General features: G+C 44.1%; 1 protein-coding gene across 3 annotated transcripts; it reads right to left on the bottom strand.

Moving 5' to 3' along the window:
* Positions 1-353: 353 nt before the first annotated feature.
* Positions 354-14,949, bottom strand: LOC115031529 (uncharacterized). 3 transcript variants are annotated; one of them, XM_085841891.1, is made up of 5 exons: positions 14,875-14,949; positions 12,856-13,015; positions 7,278-7,404; positions 2,440-5,117; positions 354-1,058 (listed from the first exon to the last, which is right to left on the bottom strand). In XM_085841891.1, exons 2-4 carry the CDS (start codon positions 12,925-12,927, stop codon positions 2,770-2,772), a joined length of 2,547 nt encoding a protein of 848 aa, XP_085698017.1. In that variant the 5' UTR covers positions 12,928-13,015; positions 14,875-14,949; the 3' UTR covers positions 354-1,058; positions 2,440-2,769. The 3 variants fall into 3 exon arrangements, with proteins under 3 accessions (XP_085698017.1, XP_085698015.1, XP_085698016.1); XM_085841889.1 differs by lacking the exon at positions 14,875-14,949 and adding an exon at positions 8,961-9,055 and having other exon boundaries at positions 355-1,058; positions 12,856-12,877; XM_085841890.1 differs by lacking the exons at positions 354-1,058; positions 14,875-14,949 and adding an exon at positions 8,961-9,055 and having other exon boundaries at positions 2,426-5,117; positions 12,856-12,877.
* Positions 14,950-16,037: the final 1,088 nt, after the last annotated feature.

The following is a 16,037-nucleotide window of genomic DNA, read 5'->3' as shown; positions in this document are numbered from 1 at the left end:
GGGAAGGGAAGGGAAGGGAAGGGAAGGGAAGGGAAGGGAAGGGAAGGGAAGGGAAGGGAAGGGAAGGGAAGGGAAGGGAAGGGAAGGGAAGGGAAGGGAAGGGAAGGGAAGGGAAGGGAAGGGAAGGGAAGGGAAGGGAAGGGAAGGGAAGGGAAGGGAAGGGAAGGGAAGGGAAGGGAAGGGAAGGGAAGGGAAGGGAAGGGAAGGGAAGGGAAGGGAAGGGAAGGGAAGGGAAGGGAAGGGAAGGGAAGGGAAGGGAAGGGAAGGGAAGGGAAGGGAAGGGAAGGGAAGGGAAGGGAAGGGAAGGGAAGGGAAGGGAAGGGAAGGGAAGGGAGAAAGCCCCAGTGAAGGAAGGAAGGAAGGAAGGAAGGAAGGAAGGAAGGAAGGAAGGAAGGAAAGAAAGGAAGAAAGCCCCAGTGGGTTCTTCGGATCCTGCTACTGTCTTGTGACTTTAGTTAGGTCAGTTTGACCTCCAGTTATCCCATTTCCAGGTGAGGTGAGATGAGGCAGTTGCTAGGAAAGCCCAGAGTCATTACACATCACTGCCGGTGTCAGATCTTGGTCCCATACCCATATCTTCCATGCACTGCTTTGCTTGAATCCTTCCACTGCCTATCTTGGGTGGACCACCTGACTTTCAAAGACCATCTTTTCTTGATGCCTCCACCCCACTGATTCGGGTACCCTGGGAAGTGGGATAAAGGTCTACCCTTTGGGTTCTTGGTGGAGTTGAAGAGAACTGCGTGTGTAGAGGGAAGGATGAAGGGGCTTCTTAAATTTTTCCCCAGTCACTTTGAGGTTCTGGAATCGTGGCAGTGAACTCCAGGAAGAAGCATCCACACATTTCCCAGCTTTCCTTTCATTAAGCAGGTTAGTATCAGGTAAAGCCTGAAGGCAAAGTCTGGAAAGTTGTAGGGAAGTTGGCCATCTCTGTTGGATCCTCCTCTGCAGCCAAATAGAAAGCACTGGAGGAACTCGGTATGACAAGCCAGGGTCAGTCTCCACAACGCACAGTCAGGCATGAGTATGGACTCGTCATGGTAAATGGGGAAACCATTCTAGAGTGAACAAAAGACAAGTAAGATATACAAGGCATGGGTGCCTCAGAGGGTAAAAAGAAAAAAAAAAAAAAAAAAAAAAGGAGAGGCCAGGAGTTTAAGCCAAGCAGACAGGGAGGATCTAAGTGGAGGGGTCATGCAAGAAAGACATGCTAGAGCAAGCTACCAGATAAAACAAGCTGTGCTGTTTGAGAGGCACAACAGATGAAAAGGCCCTGAAGCCAGAAGCCAACTGCTTTGTCTGAAGAATATGGGAGAGAAGGGTGCTGTGGCTTGTATCACACGAAGGTGATACAACCCTTTGACGACCCTCTATCTCCAAAAATATTTATGCTACAATCAATAACAGTAGCAAAATTACAGTTATAAAGTAGCAACGAAATATGGTTGGGGTCACCGCCACGGCATGAGGAGCTGTATTAGAGGGTGGCAGAGTTAGGGAGGTTGAGAGCCATTGCGGCATTGCTTGGTGTTTCTCGCTTGCACCCACCCTAAGTGATTTCTAAAGAGGGGTTCTCACCAAAGCACCACACCTAGCTGAGGAAACACTAACTAATGATGGATGCTGATAGCATGGCAGCCTCTGCTCAACCTGTGTACATGCAGGCATTGAGCTATCTCCCAAACCCCAGGGCTGTTCTAATGAGCTGAGTTATAAGATCACTGAGGAGGGCACGTGAGCATTGAAAACTGGGACAAGGGTCTTTGTTTGTTTGTTTGTTTTTGTTTTTCCAGACAGGGTTTCTCTGTATAGCCCTGGCTGTCCTGGAACTCACTTTGTAGACCAGGCTGGCCTCGAACTCAGAAATCCACCTGCCTCTGCCTCTGCCTCCCGAGTGCTGGGATTAAAGGCGTGTGCCACCATGCCCGGTGGGACAAGGGTCTTAATTTGACCCAGGTGATCTCAACATTTTTACTTCAAGCCTTCCTGAGGGTAAGGAAAATTCAAAAGACATGATACTTGAGGTAGGAGACATGTTGGTCTTTTTACAAAGATAGCACTGGTAGCTTATAAAGTCTGTGTCACGTCCTGGTGTAAATGACAGGAAGGCCACGTACACTCTCAAGTTCGTGTTAGGATGTGTCTTTACTGTGGCCTTCTCTTGTTTTTGAGACAGTGTCTTACCCTGTAGCTCAGACTAGCCTTGAACTCATGGTAACCCTCCTGCCTCAGCTTTCCCCAAAGGCTGGAATTACTGGCACGAAATGCCACACCCAGGCCTGTAGTGTATGTCTCTCAACAGAAGGACTGGATGTGCCAGTTATGTTAGATCTGACTAAGAATGCAAACATACCCACAGGTCTGTTAATGTTTGCAGCAAACAAGTGACAGAAGAGAAGATGGTCCCTGCCATGTACATATTAGATTAGATTAGATTACCATTTAATTAGTTGGCAGTAGACATATTCCACCAACAGGATTTTTGCATCAACATGAGTTGACACAATCTTTCTTGTGAAGAACTTGATGACAATGTTCCACTGTGTTTTTTACCATGAGAAAGCTTCTATTGTGTCAAATTGATGCAATTTCTTCTCAGCAAGTAGAAATATCCTGCCCCATAATCCCATTCAGTGCCTTCTCTGAGATCCTTTTCTGAGCAGTACTGTGTGACACTGTCATGTAGCATTTTTAATTACAATAATATACATATTACTCTGTCCTATAGAGACAGTAATTACATAAGACGTGTCCTCAATGGGTCCTTTCTCATACTGCCGAGGTGTGAACACTCTCATGAATGCTGAGCACTGACTTCTGCACAAAGCCTTTCCCACAGACCACACACTTATAAGGTTTCTCTCCGGTGTGTGTTGTTTGATGTTTATTCAAATTGGACCTATCGGTGAAGGCCTTCCCGCACTCGGCACATCTGTACGGCTTCTCTCCTGTGTGAATTCGCTGATGCACTTGGAGCTGGGATTTCTTAGTGAAGGATTTCCCGCAGTCACTGCAATCGTACGGCTTCTCCCCAGTGTGGATTCTGTGGTGTGTAATCAGCTCTGACTTCTGCCTGAAGGACTTCCCACACTCTGAACATGCGTATGGCTTCTCCCCAGTGTGAGTCTTCTGGTGCTTGCTGAGATTTGACCTGCCGCTAAAGGCTTTCCCACACTCGACACACACGTAAGGTTTCTCACCGGTGTGGATTGGCCGGTGCACCAGGAGCTGCGACTTGGAGGTAAAGGACTTGCCGCAGTCGGTGCATCCATAAGGTTTCTCACCAGTATGGATGCGCTGATGGGTGATGAAGTTGGACTTGCGGATGAAAGCTCGCCCACACTCGGCACACACGTGGGGTTTCTCCCCCGTGTGGATTTTCTGGTGCACAATGAGTATCGATTTCTGGTTGAAGGCTTTCCCACAGTCTCGGCATTTGTACTGTCTCTCTCCGGTGTGAATCTTCTGGTGTATACTGAGATGTGATTTCTGGGTAAAGGCTTTCCCGCAGGTGCTACACCCATAGGGCTTCTCTCCAGTATGTATCCTCTGGTGTGTAACCAGGTCTGACCTCTGAGTGAATGCTTTTCCACACCTTGCACATACATAGGATTTCTCCCCTGTGTGAGTTTTCTGATGTGTGATGAGATTTGACCTGTTGGCAAAGGCCTTCCCACAGTAACTGCACACATAGGGTTTTTCCCCTGTGTGAATCCGCTTGTGCACATGGAGTTGCGACTTGGAAGTGAAGAATTTCCCACAGTGACCACATTGGTAAGGTTTTTCTCCAGTGTGAATCACCTGATGTGCATCCAAGTGTGCCCTCTGCACGAAAGCTAGCCCGCACTGCACACACACATACGACTTCTCCCCTGTGTGGATTCTTCGGTGTACGGTGAGGGCTGACTTCTGGGTGAAGGCTTTGCCACAGTCCCCGCACTGATAAGGCTTCTCTCCGGTGTGCGTTCTCTGATGAATGATTAGCTCCGACCTGTAGGTAAAGGCCTTCCCACACTCAGCACAGATGGACGATTTCTCTCTCATTTGAACTTTCTTACGCGTAAGGAGGTTGGGAGTGCTGCTGAAGGGTTTCGCACGGTCGAGAGATACACAGGGCCTCACTCTTGAGTGAATTCGCTGGTGGACCAGGAGTTGGGACTTGGAAAGGAAGGCTTTGCCACAGCTGTCACATGCATATGGCTTTTCTCCAGTGTGAATTCTTCGGTGTGCGACCAGGTGTGTCTTCTGGATAAAAGCCTGGCCACACTCAATGCAGACATAGGCCCTCTCGCCCGTGTGGATCCTCTGGTGCATCTTCAGTGTGGACTTCTGTGTGAAGGCTTTGCCACAGTCGACGCAGCCATGGCGTTTCTCTCCTGTATGGATCTTCTGATGTATCCTGAGGTCTGAGTTGTAAGAGAAGCCTTTCCCACAATGGCTACAGTCGTAGAGCTTTTCTCCAGTGTGAATCCTCCGGTGCCTGAACAGAGAAGATACTTGGAAAAAGGACTTTCCACAGTCACCGCATTTATAGGGCTTCTCCCTGGTGTGGGTTTTTTGATGTGTGAGGAACTCTGACTTCTGAGAGCATGCCTTTCCACATTCGACGCACACGTAGAGTTTTTCTCCTGTAGGAGACTTCACATGTACTCTGAGCTGTGACTTCTGGGTAAAAATCTTTCCAAAGTCAGCACATTCATATGATTTCTCCCCAGTATGAACTTTCTGATATTGACAAGGTATTTGTTTATAACCGAGGACTTTTCCACATTGATTATGGTCCGGTAATTTCTCTCCTGTTAGAATATGTTCAGTGTTGATACAGGATGAAGTTCTACCATAGTCAGTAATCTTTTTAGTTCTCTTCAGCCCATTACTTCCATCATGAGTCTGTAAATCTGAACTATGCTTGGGCTCATCCTCAGGCGGGTCCCAGTGACGTGGCCTCTTGGGAGGGAGAACGATGTATGAGTTCACATGAATCACCTTCCTAATGCCTGGGTAGTCATAGCAACTCCCTGCACCCAGCGTCTTTGTGATGAAAACCATATCACTCGCTGATTTATGTCCTATTTGCTGGTAGGTCTTTTTCTGGTCACCAATCTGCTGTAGTTCTTCTAGAATGAAATATGAGAAAACATCATTTGTAAAAACCAAAACAAAACAAAGCAAGAGCAAAACTACCTTCTCGCTTGATATGCAAAGAGGCTTTTTCAGAATTCCCAGCTCTAAAGCCAAGTTCCTTGCTAAAGGAGAAACAGTGCAGCAAGGTGTCTGTCAGGGCACACATGGACAAACACAGAGAAGAGGGGAGGGGGGCAATTTGAGGAAGAAAGTTGTAAGGGACAAGAAACATCCAGGCATACAATACATCACTTAGAGGGAACAGCCAGGTAGATACGTTACATAAGGCAGGTGTGAGCAAAGTAAAGCAAAAAGAAGAGATACAGAGAAAGCTGACATGCCTGTAAACTGTTACATGTCTCCAATTTACTTTAAACTTTCTAATACAGATGGTTTTTAGACGTCTCCATTATATAAATCAGTGATCCATGGCGGGGAGAGAAGGGGATGTGAACCAAAGAGGGGGAAAGGGGGAAATAGAACACCTTATCATAAATCCAAGACAGAATTAGAATTAACATGTATGTATTTACATGTATATAATATATAAAAGATACATTTATAATTATAAATTTAATTATAATTAAATGAAGGCCTCATCAGTAAAGTACAGTAATAAAATAACAACAACAAAACTCAGCTAACCAGAAAGATAGACCCTGTCAAATGTGGACTCACTTGGGCAGGACTAAAATGAAGCTTTATAAAAGATGATTAAGAATGTCAAACATGGGGCTGGAGAGATGGCTCAGCAGATAAGAGCACTGACTGCTCTTCCAGAGGTCCTGAGGTCCTAAGTTCAATTTCCAGCAACCACATAGTGGCTCACAACCATCTGTAATGGGATCCGATGTCCTCTTCTGGTCTGTCTGAAGACAGCTACAGTGTACTCATATACATATATCCATCCATACACACACACACATATAAATAGAGCTTTTAAAAAAAAGTGTCAAACACAGCAGACAGATACTGCCAAAGGTTAAGTGACAAGGATACTCAGGTCATAAGCTCAAGGAAAGGTACAGTAAGCTGGAAGCAATGACAAATCTCATGCAGTGGCCAGGAAAACAGCAGGAAGAGAGCTAGCTGGGGCAGAGCTGAAGTAGCTCACAGGGAAAGGAGGAAAGAGGTGTATGGGGGTATGGATTTGTATATCACAAAGTAATTATGAAGAAAGATTTGTAAATACCTGTGTGTATAAATAAAGAATAAAGTCATGGGGAAAGTGAAGTGAAGAAAAAAAGTAAAAAAAAATAAAAAATAAAAAAAACACAAATCTAAAGGCAAGAAGACAGCGGCTTTGCTGAAGATCTCTTGCCTCCCACCTAAGTGGGTCACATGCACTCACCTATACAGTGCTGGCATGGGCTCTCATTCTGTAATGCCCATGTTTCCTTTCCTTGCCCCAGCATGAAAACCTCTGTCTTGGAAACTTGATATCCCGTCCATGGAAAATGATAAAGGACTGGGCCCAACTACTCATGCTTCAGAGCCCAGTCGTAGCCCCACTTCAGTGAGAGGTGGTTCTGAAGTAACCACATATCTCTAAAAACTCATATTTATATGAGTTTTTTAATAATGCACAAAGAGCAAGAGAAAATATTTATATGGGGATATTTATAATGCACAAAGGAGATAAAGAACCTGCTCAGCAGGGCGTGGTGGCACACGCCTTTAATCCCAGCACTCGGGAGGCAGAGGCGGGTGGATTTCTGAGTTCGAGGCCAGCCTGGTCTACAAAGTGAGTTCCAGGACAGCCAGGGCTACACAGAGAAACCCTGTCTCGAAAAACCAAAAAAAAAAAAAAAAAAAAGAAGAAGAAGAACCCTGCTCACAGACAGGGCTGTAGAGACACACAGCAGTTACGAGCATTCACTCTCAACTTGAAGGTTTGGTTCATAGCATCCACACTGGGCACTCACAACTGCCTGTAAATACAGTTCTAGGGGATCTGATGCCCTCTTCTGGCCTCCACGGGTACTGCACCTTCATGGTAAACACACACTAGAGAAAGACACACGTGCATATGCGCACAAACACACACGAAATAAACTTTAAAAGACTCTTAAGATGCCTCAGAGCAGGCATCCAACTGAGAATAGAATAAGCTGAGTGAGGCTTCCTGTCTGATACTAGGGGACTGTGCTTACCCACTGAGCGCAGGTGACTGTAGGTCTCCTGCACCACATCCTGGTAGAGACTCCTTTGAGCAGGATCTAGATGCTGCCACTCCTCTCTGCTGAAATCTATAGTCACATCCATGAAGGACACTAATTCCTGTAAGGACAAATTCTTGTTCAGAGTAAACACACTCAGGAGGACAGGGGGCGGGGGAGAATCAGGGAGGTGGAAAAGCATATTTAGAAATAAGGAGAGTAGGTTTTGTTTTGTCTTCCGTTCATTCATGAAAGCCCCAGGGTGAGCTACCAGCAAGATGGCCAGGTAGAAACTGTAACACTCATCCTACAAAGTAACAAAGTAACTACTGTGTTTTCATGGAAAGAACTGAAGAAGGGGGCTAGAGGGCATCCTAGAAACCCAGGGTGGGTCACATAAGAGAACAAAATGCAATGGCTTGCCAATGCCCTCCAAGCCCCTAGCAGCCATCTGCTCCAAACCAGGAGGGTAAGAAGATCCCAGTGACCATCGTTACCTTGGACACTGTAATGGTTAAGTTTGTCTTTTTTTTTTTTTTTTTTTTTTTTTTTTTTGGTTTTTCGAGGCAGGGTTTCTCTGAGTAGCCTTGGCTGTCCTGGAACTCACTTTGTAGACCAGGCTGGCCTCGAACTCAGAAATCCGCCTGCCTCTGCCTCCCAAGTGCTGGGATTAAAGGCGTGCGCCACCACGCCCGGCAAGTTTGTCAACCTAACACAATTTACAACTGTGGGAACAGAGTACTGTGCAGGATTGTCCAGATCAAGCTGGCCTGTGGGAGGCTGTCTTGATTATGCTAATTGACAGCAGCCACTGTGGTTTGTACCATTTCCTAGGTAAATGGTACAAACAGATCCTGGACTTCAGAAGTGGTGGATGAGGGCGAGGAGGCAGAGCAAAGTAAGCAGGCGTGCATTTATTCTCTTTGCTCTTGACTGCAGGCGTGACTAGCTGGTGGTTTCAAGTTCCTCACGCGGTGACGTCCCCACTTAATGACTGTAACTTGTGATTGTGAGCCGAATAAACCCTTTCTCTATTATGTTGCTTTAGTGAGGGTATTTTATCACAGACATAGGAAACAGAACAAGGGCAGAAATCTAAACCCTCAATCCTACAGTGTTACCCCATTTTGCTGGGTATGGCTTGCTCCAGCAGCCTGGCCACCACTTCAGCTCAACCCTTGAAGGACAGGGTATAGCAGGCAACTTATAGGGGCAGACAGAAAGGTTTTACAATAGTTTGGTGTCATAGGTAGGATACAACAAAAGCCGTCTTGGGGACAGTGGGCCAGCAGGCACATGGGTCACCGGTGATCTTGATAAATAAATATTGTAATTTGTATCCGGCCTTTGCTACTATGTGGCTTCCTCTTTCTTCTACCCTTTTCCACCTCTTTTTTTCTACCCTAACACTAGGTAGGAGAGAAAGGAGGATAGAGGGGAAGTGGGTGGCATTATCATTAGATTCCTTCCTGCTGAATAGGGGCATCATGTTTCTTGAGGCAAGTTTGATATTTGGAAATCAGAATATCTAATTTCTCCTTCTCCTTTCTTTTCTTCGCACGACTCCTTAAGAAACCGCAACCAACCAACAAGCTACCACCCACTCTGCCTTTTGGGGCCCTAGCATTTATTCACCCTCTGAAAAAATCCCCAAAATGCCACATGTTACACACTCACAGAAACTATCTGCTGCTGGCAAAATCACACTCCTGCTAGAGCACGAGGCAAATCATGATCAGCTGCTGAGTCTGAAGCAACTCCGTATCTCACACCTGGGATTAAAACAAAAATACATTCTTACAACATTTCTGTGTTTTTTAAAGAAGCCAAAATTCCAAAAATTGTCACTATTGTACATTATTACTATAAGTAAAAATCATCCTTCAGTGTGGCTGATTGAAACCTGGGAAATTGGGCTGGCGAGATGGCTCAGTGGGTAAGAGCACCCGACTGTTCTTCCGAAGGTCCGGAGTTCAAATCCCAGCAACCACATGGTGGCTCACAACCATCCGTAACGAGATCTGACGCCCTCTTCTGGAGTGTCTGAAGACAGCTACAGTGTACTTACATATAATAAATAAATAAATCTTAAAAAAAAAAAAAAAAGAAACCTGGGAAATTGAAATCCCAGCCCACCCCCACCCCCACCTCTATCCCCACCTCCATCCCCAAATAATTATGGTGGCTTTCATCTCAAAGTCCTGTTCCTCAATACGCAGCTCTAGGTTTCTATTGATGAGCCAATCTTTTCCCACCCCTCTCTTTTCGAGTAAGAAGAAAAGCAGCTGCTGACAGCAGGGCCTGGTGCTATCATGTGGGTTACAGCGTTGCTAGGAGCTGTTTGATGGGATTATCTAGATCGTGGGATTCTCCAGGGTGTTAAACACACACAAGAAGACCTCACAGCCAGGAAAGACTCCCTGTGGCCATCTCAGCAGAAGACCAACCCAAGACCACTCTGTAAAGTCTGAGCACTGTTCAACTGTAAGAGCTAACCGTCCTCTTATTCCCACTTGCAACTGTGTATTTTTTAACATAGCCATGCCCAGGTTCCCTGAAATAATGACTGAGACTTCTTATATATGATGAAATGCCTAGGCAAAACCTTTGCTGTTCCCTGCCTAGCTCATACCTCAATAACCCAGTTTCTTCTATTCTAAGCATGCCACAGAGCTGGTTACCTTCTTCTCAGGTTCATGCCTAGGCCTGCTCCTTAGAATTTGGGGCTAATCTCCAGTGCCTGTCTATTTCCCATAATTCCCCTCTCTCTCTCTTTCTCTCTGCCGGAACTCCCACTTCCTATTTCCTGACTCAGCTCATTGGCCATGGGCTTTTTTATTGACATGTGAATGCTTTTACACAGTGCACAAGAGATTCTCTCTACACCCACTAATACAAATATAATATACAAGTGTACATTGTACTTTATAATTTGCGTAATTGTGATGGTTGTGCTCAATTTATATCTGAGAGAAAAGAGCCTTTTAATTGGACAAAAAGGGGGACATGTTGTGGGTTGCCCTGGTACTGTTTATATTCTGATGTTAATTCTGCTTCTCTCATGAACTTTCCCCCCATTCTAACTGGTCAAATAAAGGTGAGAGCCTGTGATTGGGCAGTAGAAGGGAAAGGTGGGACTGGAGGTCTTAGAGAGTGGGGGCACGTGGGGGACAGGGAAGGAGAGGAGAAGGGAGAGAGAGGGGATGGAGGAAGAAGAGGTAGAGCCAACAAGGAACAGAACCACATGGCCAGGAAAAACTGCAAGTAGCAAAGGGTCTCATAGCTGGGAAATAAATGAGGATAGTGATAGATCTGCCCAATCTAGGCATATAGTTATAAATATATTAACTGGGTTGTGTGGTTTTTATACAGGCTTATTGGGATTGGAAATCACTGCAACAAATTGGCACACCAACATATGACTCAGAACCCAACTAACCTGAAATAAAAGTCTACCCCCATCCCATCCCCACCCCTACCCCCATCCCATCCCCAGTAAATGGCTGTGGCTGTGATCTAGGACTGCAGCAATGTGTGGACTGAAAGGTGAGGGAGGTGGGGAGGCTGGTGAGATGGCTCAGCGGGTAAGAGCACTGACTGCTCTTCTGAAGGTCCTGAGTTCAAATCCCAGCAACCACATGGTGGCTCACAACCATCCGTAATGACGCCCTCTTCTGGGGCATCCATATCTGACACCCTCTTCTGGTGTATCTGAAGACAGCTACAGTGTACTTAGATATAATAATAATAATAAATAAGTCTTTTAAAAAAAAGAATAGATTGATACTTAAACACACTAAATACCTTTTGAGTTTTCTGGGATAATATTTTGTATGGTTGAATGGGGTGGATTTAATTGACACTTATCAATTACAGTTATTACAATATCTTGGTTTACTATATCTTCTCAAAAGACGGGACCCTAGATTTAAAAATTACATGCCTTAGAAAGGGGATTAGAGGAAATGTTGGAACTAAAGATTCAGGTCATGATAAGCAACAGAGAGAGGAAAATGAAGGTTAGAGACAGGAGCTGGAAAAGATGCTAGAACAAAAGATGCAGGAATTCATAGATTGAATTGAACAGCAAAGAGATAGGGATAAAATTTGGACACAGAGTCTAGAGGATAATTTACTAAAGTTAGTAAGTCAAAATAAGATAGACACAACAATATCAGAATTACAACATAAAGAGAAATTAGAAAGCTAGAAGCAGGGCCTGGAACAGAAGATACAGGGATGTATAGAGCAGTATGAACAGCAGAAAGAGAAATCTAAGACTCGGCAACTGGTGGACTAGAGGAAACGTTAGAATTAAAGGAATTTCTAGGTGGTGATAAGCAACAGAGAGAGGAAAATGAAGGTTGGAGACAGGAGTTGGAAAAGACGTGAGAGTAAAGGATACAGCAGCTCACAGAGGAGACTGAGCGGCAGAGAGAAAATAATGAGGACTGGAGGCAAAGCTTGGAGGTGAACCTGTTAAAAGTAATCAATCAGAATAGAGAGCAGAATATCAGAATTACAATATATTCAGTCTTGGGGCTGGTGAGATGGCTCAGTGGTTAAGAGCACTGACTGCTCTTCCCAAGGTCCTGAGTTCAAATCCCAGTAACCACGTGGTGGCTCACAGTCATCTGTAATGAGATCTGACACCCTCTTCTGAGTGTCTGAAGAATGCTTACATATAATAAATAAATAAATCTTTTTTAAAAATCTTTAAAAAAAAAAAAAAAGAAGAAGAAGAACCCCTCAAGACTGGAAAGATATGGCTCAACAAAACAGAGCCAAGGGTAGAGAGATTTCTACAGATCAGCTGTTTGGTGAAGGTCATTTTGCTGAGATAGAGGTCCAGGCTATATATGATGGAGAAACCTTGGCACTGTGTTGCTTGTCAGCCTTTAGCTGTGTGTCCTATGATGGTGTATGGAGACAGAAGACAACTTCATGAGGTTTGTTCTCTTTCCACTTTTATGTGGTTGCAGGAATTGAATTTGTGTCTCCAAGCTTATGGGGTAAGCATACCTAGGACCTATCTCACTGTGTAAAATGTTTAAAACCAAAACTTGAAATTAAATGTTGATAGTGTTAACAGCAGCGCAACAGAGCGGGAGGAGACAAAGTTGACAATGTTTCCCAAAAAGAAAAGCAGTAAAAATTGTGGAGGAAAAATGAAAATTGGAGACCTACTGAGAAGCAGAAATGTCAAGAACCAAATCAAGAGACTATCTGCTTTAAGTGTGGCGATCTGAAAAGAAATGGCACCATTCCTTCAGAAACCCTATCTGGAAGTAATTTCTACCAAAAATTTTATCCACAGACAACAGATAAACACGATAGGATGCCAAACAACAGTCTCTCATGATGGTCCACCCTCATTGCCTCTAGAGTGGATGACATTGCTCAGGTGTTTCTTGATTTTCGATAAATAGATCAAGATTGGTTCCCTGAGGGGCAGGTTTAGGGGTTCAGTTGCTCGGGTGGCCTATCTGCTTCTCCTCTGAGACTCCTGGGACAAATTAGGGACATCTACTCCTTGGAGGAACTCTCACCCCCAAGACCCCATCCCCCTGACCTCACATGAGCTCCCAAGATCCTCTGGGGCCAGTGGTGTAGCTTCCAGGGTTGAAGTCCAGTCAGTTGGCATGATCACGCTGGGTCTAGACCCTGTCCTCTCAGCAACCAGAAGCTTAGCGGTCCTCTATGAGTTCAGTCAGAGCTGTGAGGAAGAAGTGCTGTGGAAGAAGATCTTGTAAGGAGCCGCTCGGAGATACCAAGATACCCAGAAAGGTCAAATCCTTAGTCATTAGACATTCACCACTGAAACACATGCCAGTTACCTCACAGAGCAGTCGTTCTCAAACTTGAGCAGGTATACACTCAAATTATCTAGAGGTATTGTCAAAATATAGTTAAAAATTCTCAGCCTCACTCCCACGACTTCTGCTCCAGCAAGTCTAGAGATCTAAGAATTTATGCTAATTAGCCTCCATTATTATGCTGAAATTGCTGTACCAGGGACTAGCCTCAAGAAACAGTGCTGGGAGAATAGAAAATTTAAGAAAATCTGGGTCTGGGGAGACATGAGTATAAAGCACCTACTACCATATAAGAAACATAGCAATTGCCTTTAAAAAGCCAAGGGGTAAGAACTGGACAGAAGAAAGAAAACTTGCAAAATGGAAAGATATTTGTGAAATTAAATTCTTTTACAAACTTATGGTGGACACTCTAGTTGCTACAATATTCCTTGAACTACTTAGTCATACCTATTATTAAAAATAACTGGAGGGATGTAGTAAGGGTTGGTGAGACCAAAATACATTGTATACATATAGACTCTTCAAAAAATAAATATATTTTGTAAAAATACACATATTATAACTTCAAACATATAAACCAGAAATGGACCAAAGAGAGATGGACAAATTACATTTCCATTGTGAGCAATATCCCTCCACAACTAAGCAGACAAAAAAAAAAAAAAAAAATGGGGCTGGAGAGATGGCTCAGCAGTTAAGAGCACTGACTGTTCTTCCAGAGGTCCTGAGTTCAATTCCCAGCCACCACATGGTGGCTCACAACCATCTGTAATGGGATCTGATACCCTCTTCTGGTGTGTCTGATGACAGCTACAGTGTACTCATAAACATAAAATAAATAAATTTAAAAACCAAATCTGTAGTATCTGCTGGTGTGGTGATGCAGGTCTTTAATCCCAGAACTCTGGAGGTATAGGCGGGTGGATCTCTGTGAGTTCGAGACCAACCTGGTCTACAGAGTGAGTTCCAGGACAGCCAGGGCTCCAAAAAACAAAACAAAACAAAGGCAAAACTGTAAGGTCATATGATAGTCATATGATATATATATATATATATATATTTTTTTTTTTTTTTTCCTTTTCGAGGCAGGGTTTCTCTATGTAGCCCTGGCTGCCTGGAACTCACTCTGTAGACCAGGTTGGCCTCGAACTCAGAAATCTGCCTGCCTCTACCTCCCAAGTGCTGGGATTAAATATATTAATATATATCACAACATATTGCGATATATGTATATACATAAACATACACACACAACACAATTGAGGAACGATTATTTTTATGCAATGTGGCATTTATGAAAAGTGATTATGGTATCGACCATAAAACATTTTTCAGCTAGACCACTACCCAGAGATATTATCTGAGACAGAAAATGCATTTCCAAATGACTCCTGGATCACAGAAAACGAATTAAAAAAGAAAACCATTTATATTTAAACGACAATAAAAAGTCTACACATAAATACATAAGAATGTAAAGAATTACATTAACCAAGGCTAAAAATTAATAAGCTAAACTTTCGGGTTAGAAAGCAAACTTATCAAAAACCCCACGAGACCCTCAGCCACTCATCACATTCCCTAACATCACTCACTTGTCATCACAATCACACATCACCCGGCCAACCTCCCTCCTCCAAAACTCAGAGTTCCATTATTGATCGGAGAAATCCTTGCCACTGACAACCATCAACACAGCAGACAGCACCCGGTCACTAACTCCCAACATATGCACACACTACTGACTCCACAGAATTCTAGTTGAAACCAACCGGAATCATCTCTGAAGACTTCTTACGCTTAAGACTCAATGGAAGCAGCACGGGGGAGGGGGAGGGGAAGGGGACCACCTTCAAGCACCAAGGTCACTTCCGGTCTTAAAAAAAAAAAAAAGCCCTGGGCTATTAGTACTGCGCATGCTCAGCATTACCTGCGATGCCAGAGGAATCCAATAACCCACAGCGTGCTTATATAGCTTCAAGATCCTTTGTACACAATTCCTTAGGAGGATCGACGAACATAGTCGTGCCCAGAGATGCCGCGTGGGCCACCATCTTTCAAATTTATGCATTCCGTACAGCAGAGGAATAGCTATCCAGCCAGATTACACGGAATGAGATAAAGAACATAGATCCAGGCACTGTGGCCCACGTCTGTGCATCATCTGATAAGAGGAGGTTCTTCTCGACACGGGGTCATGAGCTCTGTAACCTGAGAAATCTAGTTGCCACTCTGAATAACCTGCTCTCTGCCGGAAGAAACCATGCGGTACAGGAGATTCAGAGGAGAAAAAAAAAAAAAAAAAAAAAAAAAAAAAAAAATTGAGAGGGCTTGTGGGAGAAACCATGAGGAAATGAGGGGACAAATCAAAGTGGTACAATCCACTTTATAAAAAACCATGTGGAAATGAGGGGACAAATCAAAGTGGTACAATCCACTTTATTAAAAAAAAAAATCATTCATGAAAAAGGTAGACAATTTAGGATGGAACTCTGCTCCTGAGAAAAAAACCAGCAACCCCAAGAGCATCAGACCAATTCAGAGGCAACTGGAAGAGTGTCAAAATCTTTAACAAGACAAACCACATTGGGAAATAGAGTAGAATCTGGGATAAATCCCGTGGAAGATACCGCCGGGAAGGGAGTGGTCAGGGTGTCCTTCGGAAGGACAGAGAAGAATGCATGGGTTCTAACCACCTCAAGTAAATAGTAGGCAGCTGTAAGAAAAAGAATAGTTTAATGCCAGGCGTGATGGCACCAACATGTGACTAAAAGCACGTAAAATTAAAATATAATTAATGGATAGCAATGTCCTTAGTGTGTAATTGAAGCCTTAATTTAATACCATGGCTCACCCTCTAAATATCTAATTAAGCTCAGAAGACTGACATTACAAGCTGAAATAGTGCCAGGCGTGGTTGCGCATGCCTTTAATC

This window comes from Mus caroli, unplaced genomic scaffold (genome assembly GCF_978045245.1).
Source record: "Mus caroli unplaced genomic scaffold, Mus_caroli_1 scaffold_8, whole genome shotgun sequence".
Lineage (NCBI taxonomy): Eukaryota > Metazoa > Chordata > Mammalia > Rodentia > Muridae > Mus > Mus caroli.
The sequence above is the reverse complement of the archived record's forward strand: the minus strand, read 5'-3'. Positions and strand labels throughout refer to the sequence as shown.

Bases quoted from the DNA above. Each gene is read 5' to 3' on its own strand.
- LOC115031529 (XM_085841891.1), bottom strand. From the start codon at position 12,927: ATGCCAACTGACTGGACTTCAACCCTGGAAGCTACACCACTGGCCCCA. The intron at 7,405-12,855 runs GTCAGGGGGATG...TTGTCCTTACAG, and splicing joins ATCTTGGGAGCTCATGTGAG to GAATTAGTGTCCTTCATGGA. The intron at 5,118-7,277 runs GTAAGCACAGTC...ATTTCATTCTAG, and splicing joins CAGTCACCTGCGCTCAGTGG to AAGAACTACAGCAGATTGGT.